At 42.0% G+C, this 13,776-nt stretch overlaps 1 protein-coding gene across 2 annotated transcripts; it reads right to left on the reverse strand.

Annotated features, from left to right (window-relative positions):
• Positions 1-478: 478 nt before the first annotated feature.
• Positions 479-12,716, reverse strand: HIKESHI (heat shock protein nuclear import factor hikeshi). Of its 2 annotated transcripts, XM_055801196.1 has the most exons (6): positions 12,580-12,700; positions 11,744-11,852; positions 11,250-11,487; positions 5,431-5,582; positions 3,042-3,160; positions 479-714 (listed from the first exon to the last, which is right to left on the reverse strand). In XM_055801196.1, exons 3-6 carry the CDS (start codon positions 11,398-11,400, stop codon positions 660-662), a joined length of 477 nt encoding a protein of 158 aa, XP_055657171.1. In that variant the 5' UTR covers positions 11,401-11,487; positions 11,744-11,852; positions 12,580-12,700; the 3' UTR covers positions 479-659. The 2 variants fall into 2 exon arrangements, with proteins under 2 accessions (XP_055657171.1, XP_055657170.1); XM_055801195.1 differs by lacking the exon at positions 11,744-11,852 and having other exon boundaries at positions 12,580-12,716.
• Positions 12,717-13,776: the final 1,060 nt, after the last annotated feature.

Genomic DNA, 13,776 nt, shown 5'->3' on the forward strand with positions numbered 1-13,776 from the left:
TGTTTTAACATGATTTAACTTGCAGCAGTGAAAGAGGGCCCAAAGATTTATCTTCATTACATTTTCATACAGGAAAAGTTAAAGACAGGTACCCTGAAATCAAACTCAATAGCATCTTCGTGCCAAAAAAAAAGGAAATGCTATTGTACCATTTATACAAGCTGGGGACTGGAATATCAGTTGTCCACAAAGTGAAAGAACTTTCAGTGTAAGCACCAGCAGGAAAACCATCAGCAGATTCTCAATAGGATGAACACCCTTCAGAATGTGGTAAAGCAGCAAAATTGCATTTATTTTGGTTACAACTAAACACCCAGAAGTGTCACACAAGCATGAAACAGTGCTGCCATTTTTCATCTTGTAGTTTACTCCACTTTAAATGCAGTTTCAAAAGAATATTTCTATGCATGCATGTGGAACATTGACTTCTTGTTGCAGCCAAGTACTTAAATTAAAAAAAAAAAAGCGCACAGGCAAGTAGTTTTCTTTTACTTTAATTTTAAATAATTTTCAAGAGTAATATAAAAGTTACAAGTTTGTCTGTTCAGACTAATCGTTTCTTTCCCCCTCACCCCTCCTCGAAATTCTTCAATGGAGTTACTTGCTGTATCTTTCAGGTAACTCTGTTTGGAAAGCACTTCAAATAACACAATTTAAGCTTATGTTTTCCAGAAGAGAGGGTTCTGTGTCAGACGTCTCTGAAAGTTCTCATACCTAGGGAAAAAAAACCACAAAACAAACCCACAACCAAAAAATTAAAGCTGCTGTGAATAAAACTGCTTAAAAAAGTTATACAAGTAGTTCAGTCTATGTGAAGAACACAATAAATTACATCTAGTCCACAACAGGAAGTGAGTAAATCCAAAATCCTCCCTTCTGATTCCGTACCAAGAATACTCACAGTCTGACTTGTGAATTTCAACAATATACATTTCATTAAAGTGGTATCCCAGAGGATGCTCATTCAAGCCTAGTAAAACTGTAAAGTCAATTAAAAGCTGCTATTTTGTGCAAAACATTTTTGGGGGTAGGAAATTAAAGTTTGGGCAGGTAAAAGTGTGAGTCTGATGCTGCCCGTCATCCTAGTAATCAGGTCAGGTACCTCACAGAAGGAACCCCAACAAAACCAAACCATGAAAACTTCATGCCATTTAGGGATACGCTGTAAATACTGGGAAAAACAAGGTGACACCACTGCTTCTGAATGCAGTTCAGCTGTCCCTGTACTACCCCTTCAGCGCTGCTCCATCTAGGATGCACAGCACCAGACACGAGCTAGCATTTCAGTATTGCTTCCTCGCAGGCTATGTGCAACCTGCTCCCAGGTAAGGAAGAGGGGCCTGCAGACAATTCTGTGCTCGAGGCTATGCATCGGTTTGCCTTGTAGTTCTAACAGAAACCTTGAGACAAAGTAGCACCCTTACCAAATAATTCTGACTTCCATGTTTGTTCATATACAGTAGTGTTTTAGTAAAATCTAATGACAAAAAATAATTCCCTAAGACATAATAGAAACACGTATGCACACATGCTGTCCTAATTTCACTTTCTATACTCACAGAAACAAGCAAACCAGAAACAACCTGAACACCAGTATTCATTATTGACCTATAGTGAAGATATAGAGAAGTATACAATTTCTGTGATTTTCTAAAAAAACACCAAAAAACCCAAAAAAACCCCCAACAACCCAGGCTTTGAGCTACAACAGCCTAAAACACCCTTTCAATCCCCACAAACCCAATCTGTAAGGTATCAAAAGTTACTGCTAATGAAACAAAGAAAAAATGTTCTCCTATATCTCATAGTTCCTAACACAACTCAAATGAGAGAAGAGACTCTAAAGGGTTTTAAACCCACTCAAATTAGAGAAAGGTTTATTTACGAATGAATTTTTGAGTCAAACAACTGCATTTCCATTGCAGCCAGCCCACTGCAGAAACCTAAGATACTCTACATATTACAAGCTGTAATTAAACACATTATAATGACTCACAAACATATGAACAGAGCCAAAAAACAGTTTTTCTGTGGCTGTAACTACATCAACAGATTTCTGCACACAAATGTGTTCAGTTCATTAAAGTTATGCCTCACTTCACTATACTGTTTTAAAGAGCAGCCAAAACCAAAATCGGCACCATCCAGGCAATGACAAGCCACTACCCTGCTTCTTTAGCCTGTCTTCCCTTTGGTCTCTCTCATCGGAGACCTTAGCCTCACATGTTCATGGAGCGCGTAGAGCTACCTTCTAAATAAAAGAGATCTGCATCAAGTTACACTCCCAAAGAAAATCTATTGCTTATGTTAACTGCCTGCATGTTCAGGAGATCCGCACTAACAATAAAACTGTATTCAGAGATCCCCAAATACTGTTTTAAAAAAGGGTTAGGTTAATATCAAAGGCTGAAGAGGGTTAAATTAATAAACTGTAGTAAAGAGTTTTTCAAACATCCTAAAGGACTGCCTGCATTTCAGCTTACCTCCAGGCTACATGGGCTATCCCCACAGACAGTTATTTCTTAAATCAGTCCCTGGGAAAAAAAAACCTCTCAGAGCCTTTTTAACTTCTGCTCAAGGGTCTCAGTGACAGAACTAGGTCAACTAGGAACACTATTTCTCCACCTCTCCCATATTCTTAGGCAATGTAACTGTGCTGGAACTATGTCTAGAAAGAGACTAAGAACAACAAAGAAGCACAAATTAACAAGTATCAGTGTGTTCTGTCTTCCCATGATTTCAGAGCATTTGCATAATCAGCAACATAGTGCCAATCCACATATGTCAAGAGCGACATTTCTAGAAGCAAAAAAATTTCATAGGCTGCATAGCACTTTTCTAATAAAAAAATGATATGAAGATGCTGACAAATAAATATAAACACAGTGGATAGAACCTCTCTATACTTGAGATAAACAACAAACTTCTGAACATTTTTGCAGCATCTCACTGAACAGCATGACAGTAGTTCAATACTTAGGAATCAGCTGGTTTAATACCTAGAAAAAAGAACATTTGTTTCTAGAGATCATTGCCATTACCATTTCAGAACTACATTTGCAGGAATGAAAGCTTCAGAAGGATTTGGGGTCATCTGTGCCTGAGTAACAGCAAATGAGGAAGCAAAGTTATAGAAGTTGTCCAACATCTTCTGAGTGAACTGAAATAAAGAGAAATCTTTTAAGTAAGTTTTTTTTTTCTAGTTTGCATTTTTGTGCAAAAGTTTAACAGATATACAACTCCTATATGAAGTAAAAGTAGCATTGCCATCCAAAACACAATGGGGAAGTGCATATAGGAAGTCCAGGGATATCTGTTTGAAATTGATCAAAATATCCTAGCTCTTGGTCTTGCCCTCAGATCCACCCAGCATCAAGAAATCATTTTCAGAATCTTCACTTGCCCTCTCCCTGCCCATTTTCATCCACAAGATCTTGCTGGGGAAAACAAGAAAAATATGCATAGGAAGCTCTTAAACTGCAGGAATAAGTAAAAAAGCAAAAGAGAGGCCAAGCAGCAAGCCCTGTGTGCAGAGGATGAGGTTGCAGGACATTCCCAGCCAGTCTACAAATACATAAGTCCATGGTACCTCCTTATTTCTCCTATTATTTTTATTTTTAAAAAAGTATGCATTGTTTTGGTGGGAGAACAAACTCTTTTCATAGACAGTGAAATGATGGAGGAAAAGAGACTAGGGCAATACGTACTCTTGTGCTTCCCTCCACCTGCTCTGAAAGAAGGAGTGGAGGAACTGATGTCCCGCAACCCAGGAGCCTACCCTCAGTCACACACAGCACTCTGCGGGTCTGTCCCACTTCTCTTCCATAAAAACTTTTTTGTATTATAATGATGTATGTTAAAAATCATATATACAATCATAAAACTTCACAAAACTTACTAAAAATGTAGTGGGAGAGCAATCCCTTAGCTCAAGAGTAGCAACAGATGACTTTGCCTTCAAAAAATACTTTTATTGCTATAATGTAGCAGTTCCAAAGAGATGATGCCAAGTATAAAATAAAAGCCATTAGTCATTTACAAACATGCTCCCAGGCATATTCCCTTCCTCTGCTACCTAATCCCTCAAAGGTTTCCTTCAACTATGACTTTATATGTTTTCTCTATAGGAGTAACGATTAGTTCAGCTTTTGGCTCAACTGCATTTCTTGAAAGCAATATACCATTTCAGTTAAGATGCTACTTTCTTTTTAGCAGAAAAATACCTAACTGGAAATAACATTTGTAAAAAAAGCTATGAGATCACAGTGTGGGTTTTTTTTCTTTAAATACTATTGCCAGAAAAATCCACCAGCCACTTTGCAAATGACCTCACATAGTACATTATTACCCCATGACTTAACTACTTCTATAATAAAAATTGGTGGAATCAGAAATATTTCTAGATGTCATTTGCCCCAACAACCCCGGAAAAGCTCAATTAACCATACTATACAAAAACAGGTGTTGGTCAACTGCCAGTCATGATAACTTTCTCCAAGAGACTTTACCTATTTGGAGCTATCGTGTATAAAATGCCAAAGGACATCAGATACAGTACCAGGATTACTGTTCGACTATGAAACTATCAATCTACCTCAGCAAGTGTCTGTAAGAAAAGTGAACAAGAAAAAAAAAAAGCTTCAAGAAAAGCCTCACCAACTGCTGAAATATTGAAATTAATGCCAGAGCCATCAGTGCTAGGGAAATCAAGACCTGCCATGATGATCTAGCTTGCCTTGAACAGCTGTTAGATGGCTGACTAATTGCCAGTGCTGGCTGAGGATTTCCAGAGGTTCCAACTAACAGACAGGCTGGGCAAAAATTGGCAAGTGTTGCAGCCCAAGGCCTGGTCCACACAGAAAGAACTGGAAAAAAAATATTAAAAAATATATCCTTCTGTGGAAGAGGGCGATTCTGTAGTTCTGCAGAACTACCTCAGAAGGATTTCTCAAGGGTCAGTGGTACACTTGGATATCCACCTGCATCGACTCCTGTGTCTGCCTTGACTTTTGAGTAATTTTTGACCATCCCTTCAAGTCTACGCACTTGAGTTCCACCACCTACAAATCATCAAAGATCCACTGTTCCACCGTCTCTTACACACATTTAGCCATACTGCTCCTATAAGGAAGTATCATAATTATTTTTACAGCAGATCGACATCAACACAAGTGAGTACTGACCTGATTCCACTAAGCATGCAAAATCCAATCCTTTACAGGAGACATGGTTTTCCAGTGTAAGAAAAATTAACTTACAAAAATATCAAAGCATCCAGCCAAATGATTTGACAATGATTAGGCTGGTTATGATCCTATAACCTATAGCTGCTATAGCAGCTTTTTTTTTTTCCAAGTCATTCTTCAGAGGCTCAATTTGCAAGACTTTCTTAGTACAGAGAACTTCTGAAAATAGAACGTCCAAGCTAACCTCTGTGAATGAATCTACTGATGACACAGCAGCATTTGCAACGGGAGTCTGCTGGGCCAGGTTCTCCAGCAGTTCCACTGAGATTCCAATCTGGGCCACCGTTGGCGTCTGAGGGAGGTTCATGGCACCAAAGGGATGCTGACTTCCCTTCCCTGAAAGCACCACAAACAGCACATGTTAGATTTGGCACACATGTAAAGACTTGAATCACTGTGTTTCTTCCGTAGAAAGTATTTCTCAACTCTAGAGATCTTCCTGTCACAGAAATACAGAAAAATCATGCAGTCCAAGCACAGGCACACCTATGGCCAAGCATAACAGAGGAAACAGTGCAATAGGTACATTTAAAAACCACAGATCTTCAGGAAATTTCTAAAAGAAGGAAAAATGTAATTTTAAAGCTCCCTATGAAGTATATGGATTCAACAGGAAACACAATCTGTGAGTAAAAGGTGGTGGAACCTTTCTCTACAGGAACCAAGCCTTTAATTCACACAGTAACAACTGCAGCTAAATAGGAAACATGCAGCACTGCTGCACAGCTGGTTTGATTCACTCATTCAAAACCAGGTTCTCGTGAACCTGTTTGTGCTCTAAAAACCAGAGAAAGTTACTTTAAGACCACTCTGACTCAGAGTTATCCCTGCAGAGGGCTGGGCAGCCCTAGGTCTCATCTGAACTGCTCAGAGCCACCAACAGCAGCAAAGGTCAAAGAAATAGCTATGGAACAGAAAGGCCTCTGACTTTGCAAAAGCCACAAAAACCACAATGAATCGGGCAGAAACCGAACCCCAAACTGCATACCTCTCACACAGGCATCAGCCCAGCCCTCTGCCATCACTTCTGACCTTTCTCAACTGAGTGTTAACCAGTACTTTCAGTCCCAGCTTCAGCTAGGTTCTCTGCAAACAATGACAAACACCTAGAGTCACTTAAATCATGCAGTCCTCTTTGTCGACATCTGTAAAGGAAAATGCAGGAACAAGGTGTGGGAGACCACAATATATTAGTAAACAAATACTAACACTCCACCTAAGTTTGAGCGAAAGCAATAGATGAGTACCCTCTTAACACAGAGCTGATGTTTCAGTAGTGCTCTCTGGCCTCTGACAAGCAGGAGAAAGCAAAGCTAATCAAGAGCTGCCCTACAGACCCGTCAAGACTATCTTGAGCTGCAAGGAAGGCTAATTGAAATCTAAAGCACCATCTGACTTTATTCCACAGTCAAAACCTCAAGAAAGCAAAACCAGCAAAGTTTTGAGAAGTTAAACTGAGGCTCAAGACAGCGACAGAAGGCACTGCCACAAAGAAGCCAACACCCAACCCCTACAGAAAGCACGTCCACAAACCCAGCACCCTTTTCAACTGAAGCCAAGTGTTGCTCCTCACTCCAGATCCTACAGCTGCAACATAGTGCTACTTTTAAGAGTAAAGCACTCACTATTAAAATGTTACTTTAACACAAAGCCAATTCTAAGAGTTCATCTCCTGAAGTGCTATTCAGAAGCTCTTCTGACAAATGCCACTGCTGTATGATCTCAGACTTTACTGTAGAGAGATGCTTGTTTGATAAAGGTAAAATTTAATCAAGTATTAAGAAAGAAAGAGAAAAGCTATTAGAAACCAAATATCATGCAAGCTCATTATTAAAAATCCCAATAGCAATAGAGCTTGAACATCCTCACCTGAGAAGCTGACATTTACAATAAAAATATCCTCAAGCAACAGGCTCCATCAGAATATATCACTACTTTAGAAAGACACTAATGAACTAAATAATAAAATATATCCATTCTGTCACTTTGCATGCACTCCCATGGAACCACTCTCTTGGAAAGTTGTCTGCCTAAAAGGGTGAGAGAAAAGTATCCTCTGCCATCCTTACACCAACTGAAACACACTCCACATTTTCAATGCTTGGCTCTTGCAATTAGTATTACAAACAGAAAGAACACAGTATGTAAATCAGTAGTGAAATAAAGCTCAGGTTTTCACATTCAGACCCTACACTCTCCAACATACTATGTCATTGCAGAGCAACTGCAATAAGAAAACTATTTTTTCCACGCCCTTCTTTCCCTTCATTGAACCCTTGATTCAAGATAGTAAGCCCTCATTACCTTTCAGCTCAGTCATGTCAAAAACCTTACCTATGTGTAGGCCTCAAATGCAGACGTTGTATGAGAGGGTATACTAAGTGGAAAACAGCATCACATACATCATTGCATGCTGCACTGCAGAAAAAGTCTGTAGAACAGGCTGTCCTGTAACTTTCACTTGTCAACATACTTCCAGTAAGGGTGCGAAATCCCAGCCTAAAGCTTCATTTTCTATTTCTACCACACTTCCAAGCACAACTGAAAAATAAAAAAACTTTACCATTCCAAGGCAAGGAGTATTTCTAAGCCCCTTCTTTATGTGCAATCACATGAAATTCATCTACTCTAAATCAGTAACACCACCTGCAGTCAGAGAAGAATATGTAATTGCATTCACTGAGGTGTTACCAGCCATTTTCTTCTCCAGATTTGAAAGTACAGACAAGCCAGTAACAGTGACAACTGCCACCAGTGGCATTTCTAAAGCTTGATTCTCTAGGCCCAAACTGCTTCCCTGCAGCATAACTTCTGCTTTAAAGACAAAGGTCAGCAAAACATTTTACCCACTACATTTTCCAAAGCAACCTAAACACACTTGTGGCAAAAACCAGCAGAACCTGTCTTGCCTTCCAAGAGCAGTCATGCTCTGCAAGGGCATCAGGAGCCCAAGCGAAAAACCTGACTTCTTCAGTTACACCATGAGAACTGACCCCAATTCCTTGTGAGCGATACAGTTCACAATGATTCTATCAGGAATGCTGGTGACCTTAATGAATGAATACAGTTAGCACTACTAGTGCAGCTCCAAAAGGCGCCAAGGGATCTTACTACATTTATTACAGCAGCAGTTCATTACACAAGTGCAAAAATTGCATAATTTTAAGTGATCAGCTTCGCCTCTTTCACAAAGGTATATTGCTACTTCATTCCTCTTGGCCCTAAGTAGCCACTCAGCTCTGTTAAAGCCAGAAATATTCTATTCTGCCTTGACTACAGGTGTTAAACATTTCACCTGTAATGAAAAATTCAGAAGTGGGAAGAGTAAGAGCCTGGAAAAATACACATTGACTGTCATACCATTGAGGGGTGGGGAAATGACCAGAAAAGCCCTAAGCCTCACAACCACACATTGTATCATGAAATCTAACTACTAGTGTTGTTCGGGGGTTGAATTAATAGTCTTATTTGCATCTGAAGAGAAAAAATTAATTCAGATTTAATGCTTATTGCAAAGCCAGTCACCATTTTACTTGATAGTTAATCCTCAAAAAGAAAGATATAATAATGCTGGGTATTTCGGGCTTTGACCCCTAGACCCATAATCAGTATCAGCAGATGAAAGACTTCACTTGCTAAATCAAGGGGTCAAAAAACCCCACAACCAAAAACATCACCACCACAAAAAAAACCCCAACAAAACAACCCCACAAAACCCCCACAAACTACACGAGTACTTATATTTCTAGCCTCCCAGCACAGTTTTTAAGAATGGTTAAAAGTTAGCAAGGGGTACAACAGAAAAGCCTGATTTTAGATATATTAAGTTTGTACTGAGATCACTAAGAAATACAAGTCAGCAAACTTTCATAGAGGAGCTCTAAAGGAATCTTTTAGAGGGTACTATGACATTTCTGAGAGTCACCTTCGAGACCCAAACTGGAAATCTCCTACTCAAGGAAGGTTACCAGAGTTTAAATAACACCTGTAGTCAAGGAATAAAATGTCCAGGTTCATAATTTAGTCTCTATTCCACAAATCACTTTCACATTGAAGACTGTATTCCACAAAAGCCATTCCCCCTTTAGTTCATCTATTTGGACAGCTTCTGGTATCACACTTGGAAACACTGCAGTGTTCACCTGCATTGGCTTTCCTAAGTGAGCACAACACAGGAAGAAGGAAAGAAACAAAAAAAACCTGAGACAACACCATTTTACTTGAGCCTCATAGTCCAGAAGCCTAATATTCCACCCCCATGATATTTAACAGACCAACCAGTCCTTGCAACAATGTGCTAAGTGGCCAAGTTGCATCACAAAACCTGTACAGTTCCAGGGCATTTCAGACACTAAACGTAAACTTAAGAGTTACAAACTACATCTTTAACCATTCCTGAAGTCTGTGTCATAAAATACTGTGCCACCTCAGATAATAAACGTGCTGACCCTCCTCATCACACAGCAAGAAACTCTGCTACAATCACAGCTTCACAGGGAGCTGGCAAACAGGGACACAAATTTGTTCCTCTCGACAAGGATTTCAACAGTAAGTAATGTCTCTCAATATTCCAGCTCTCTGTAATCCCTCTCTGGTGTCCCCTTTCTACAGCCTCATAGTCTTCATTGTACAACTGTTTATGGCCACAGAAACTAAGGCTGTGTAGCTTCCACTCACTACAGTCAGCGATCAGCTGTAGATAATAACGGGAATCGCAGAGCTCTCTGCTGTTCAAATCAAGCACAGCACTGCCTCATGGCATTGCAAATGCAATCAACCATGTCACAGAATTCTTCCTTGAGAGCAGCCCTTACTAGGAACTTATGGCTAATCATGCAAAGAGCATCTGAAAATGTGTTTTCCTACAAAGCTGTCTGAAAGTATATATAAATACAGTAAGTCTTTCAAGCACCAGAAACACACAGCAAAAGCTGGCAAAAGAACTGGCAATACACTTCACTGTTTCACTAACACTGCAACTTTGGAATATACAAAAACACGCCCTGCCAAACTCTTCCTATGGCTGTTCTCTCTTCTGAAGAAAGCCTGAATTTCAGAGGAACATATACGATCAGAATTCATTTTGCTCTGCACTCCAAGAGCCCTTCTCTCATGTCATGCTGCCATCCAGGACTGATTCAAAAGAAAGCATGCCACCTTACAAACTAAAACACTTTACTACAGCAACATCAACGCTCTATTTAATAGAGATTCAAGTTAAGGCTGTAAACTACACTGAAGCCTAATCACTTTATCATCATAACACTTTAGGCTGCTTGACTGATATCTGTCCCCCTTAATAAGACAAAGGTGTGCCATTGGGGCACTTCATTTTTGTAACATGCATGGCAAGCTCCCTGTATATTTAGCAAAACCCACCCACACCTACTGCAGCTAGCACCGGCATTCTCTAACTATATGACTCAAGACTAAGCGACTTTAGTCTGTATCAGAAATACGAAAACATTTGGAAGCCTGCTTCCCAATGACAACACCCTCTACTGGGCAATTACATAGTGCAACTGGGACCGACGGGAAGCTGCCAGCTGTCTGAAATCACTGCGTCAGACTTTACTCATTACAAAACCTGTCTCTGTGCTACAAAGAACACAATCACTTAACAGGGAAAGCTGAAAGCAAGCACTTGCAGGCACGTCTAGACAAAAAACTAAAAACCATGCTATGGAAGTTACAGTCATTCTTCCTCTGGTTCTCTATGCAGAAGCACTGGAACTCATGCCAAGTCTGCTCAAAAGAATTTCCAGATCAACACCTTATACAAGAGAAGATGAGTGAAAAATTTCGCTAGGAACATTAACATACAGACAGACTTCCATGAAACTGAGACTCCTTCCAGTACCACATCTGCTCGGGATTATGAAAAACACATGGTGGCCTGCCTTTTCAAGTAGCTTTTCGTTCGCAACCACCTTCAAACATTTATCCCCTTATGCATGCAGGAACACATCTGTTTCACCAACTGCTACATTTGACCAGTCTTACCAGATTTCAGACCAGAAATTTTGAAGATGGCACTTGGCTTTTCATTAGTCACAAACCCCAGCAGCTGCCACACTGCCATCCCACTCGGGTCTGGATAACAAAAATAGACAGATCCTCCCATTCCTTCTGGAAATGGTATAGTTCCCAGCATGAAGACCACTACATGGTTGATGTTTTCATAGTCCGGTAAATCAAATACAAATTTGTCCTCAGCCACTTGTTGGGGAGCTGCTTGTACCTAAAGAGAACAAAACCTTTATTAGTATTACTATGTTTTTCATCTTTGACTAACTGTGAATTTCCTTTTACAGAAATACACCTACAGCAGAACATAATAAAAAGTGAGGAATATACTAACCTAAGTAGCAAACAGCCAGATAAAAGTCAAACACAGCTGAGCAACAACTGCAAAAAAATACTACTTAAAAGGCACAACAGTCTTGTTCTACCTGCACTGAACATATATCCCACCCGGGACTACAGGATCAGAATACCTTCACTCCCCACGTGCGTAGGAGGAAAATAGGGTGTAGAAAAGGTTGCCAAGTCTATAAGCAGTGGCTGTTGACCACCTGGCTGGCACAACCCCAGGATCATGGAAACCTGTTCACATAGGAAATACAACAGACCTTGAGACAGGCAGTAAAAGGATGGCTAAATGCCAGAGCAAAAAAGATGTCTCTTTACATGAGACAGAATCATAAAATGGTTTGGGTTGGAACGGACATTAAAGATCATCTAGTTCCACCTTCCCTGCCACGGGCAGGGACCTTCCACCAGCCCAGGCTGCTCCCAGCCCCGTTCAGCCTGGCCTTGAGCCCTGCCAGGGATGGGGCACCCACAGCTGCTCTGGGCAGCCTGGGCCAGCGCCTCGCCACCCACAGAGTGAAGGATTTCTTCCTAATAGCTAATCTAAACCCGCCCTCTTCAGTTTAAAACCATTCCCCCTTGTCCGATTACTACATGCCCTTGTAAAACGTCCCTCTCCAGCTTCCTCGTAGGCCCCTTTAGGTACTGAAGATGCCAAATCCTTGCAGCCAACGCACAGTCTACCCTTAAAAAGCTTCTTCCAGGCTCCCTGTTTGTCTCTGAGGAGCCCGAGCCTCTCCATTAACAGAGGGGACGGCAACAGCCTCCCGGCAGCGAGGCGCTACGTCCCCTCCGGGGGCGAGAGGCGCAGCCAGCCGGCAGGCCGGGCAGGTGTGCCGGGGACGGCGAGGTCCCTCGGCCTGGGGCCAGCCCCGGCGAGGGCAAGGGGGAGCCCCGCGGGGCGGCCCTGCGGCAGCCCCACCCAAAACCCGAGCGGGTGGAGGGCCCCGCCCGCGCTCACCAGCCTGCCCGTCACCAGGCAGCCGAACATGGCGGCAGCCGCCGAACCCCCTCCGCCGGCTCAGAACCCCCGCCACTGCTCCGCTGCCTCCATAAGCGCCGCCTCCCGGAAGCCAGCGCGGCCCCACTCACCGCGGACCTGCCCGTCACTTCCGGCGCGCGGCCGCCGCGGAGGGTGGGGCGCGGGCGGACTACAGCTCCCGTGGTGCAACGCGTGTCCACGCGCCAGCGGGGCTGCGCGGGGCCGCGCGGCGCCTGACGGGAGCTGCAGTCCGCGCCGTTGAGGCGGGGGCGCCGTGGGCGGGAAAGGCAGGGGGCACTTCGCACCGCCGCCGCGATCCCCGCTGGGTTCCGGGTTAAACCAGTTCTGATTGTCCCCGAGTACGGAGCAGCAGTACGTAGAAATTAATAGTCTTGCAGTGGAAGTAAAAAGCTAGATCCAAAGTGTTTGAATCCAGATAAAACTGGCCAAAGTATTTAGGAACAAATAAAATGTGCCTTCAAAAATAAAAGAAAAAAAAAATAGAAAAGTTAATCAGAAAACCTACCTGATTAAAAATGCCAACACGCACCAAGCATATTGAGAGACGACTGCTGTAACAGCATATGATGCTGGATTACCAAGAAACTTGATTTGCCCTCACAGATACAGGTCAGGTTCTGGAAGCTTACACTGAGGAACTTGGCACATCATGTGCGTTTACTGTGTAAACTGATCTTCAGTGCCGTGTCAAGAGTACCTACCACCAAACTACACTTGGTGCTCACAGCACTGATGCTGAAAAATCAGAGACAAAACTCTAATACTTGTTTTTGAGTTTTAGAAAGCAGACATTTTTTATTTTTGGCACTGGTAAAGTTCCACCCAATGTGCATAACGACTTTGATCACTGTCTTTATATGGCCAATCTATACATATCAATGACGTTTCTGAGAAACTATTAGCATATTTATTACAATGCCAAGAACTACTTATCTACATGCTAACTACACGTCTGGCCTAATGGGTTCATCTTCTGGTGGTTGTTTGGGACATCTTCATCCTTTCTTCATCCTCTTCTTCGTCATCTTCCTCTTCCTCTTGTCCTTTTCATGATCTTCTCTTCTTCTGGCCCTGTTTCAGCACTCTCGGCTCATGCCTTGGTTTTGGATTGGTTCTTATCTACTAGTAGCTAAACTACTCAATGCAGCATTCTAC

The sequence above is a fragment of the Falco peregrinus genome, chromosome 4 (assembly GCF_023634155.1).
Source record: "Falco peregrinus isolate bFalPer1 chromosome 4, bFalPer1.pri, whole genome shotgun sequence".
Taxonomy (NCBI): domain Eukaryota; kingdom Metazoa; phylum Chordata; class Aves; order Falconiformes; family Falconidae; genus Falco; species Falco peregrinus.

Excerpts from the sequence above, each read along its gene's own strand:
- HIKESHI (XM_055801195.1), bottom strand. The coding sequence starts at position 12,609 with ATGTTCGGCTGCCTGGTGACGGGCAGGCTG. Across the intron at positions 11,488-12,579 it reads GCCTGGTGACGGGCAGGCTG|GTACAAGCAGCTCCCCAACA; the intron begins GTGAGCGCGGGC and ends TGTTCTCTTTAG. Across the intron at positions 3,161-5,430 it reads CAGTAGATTCATTCACAGAG|TTCACTCAGAAGATGTTGGA; the intron begins GTTAGCTTGGAC and ends TCTTTATTTCAG.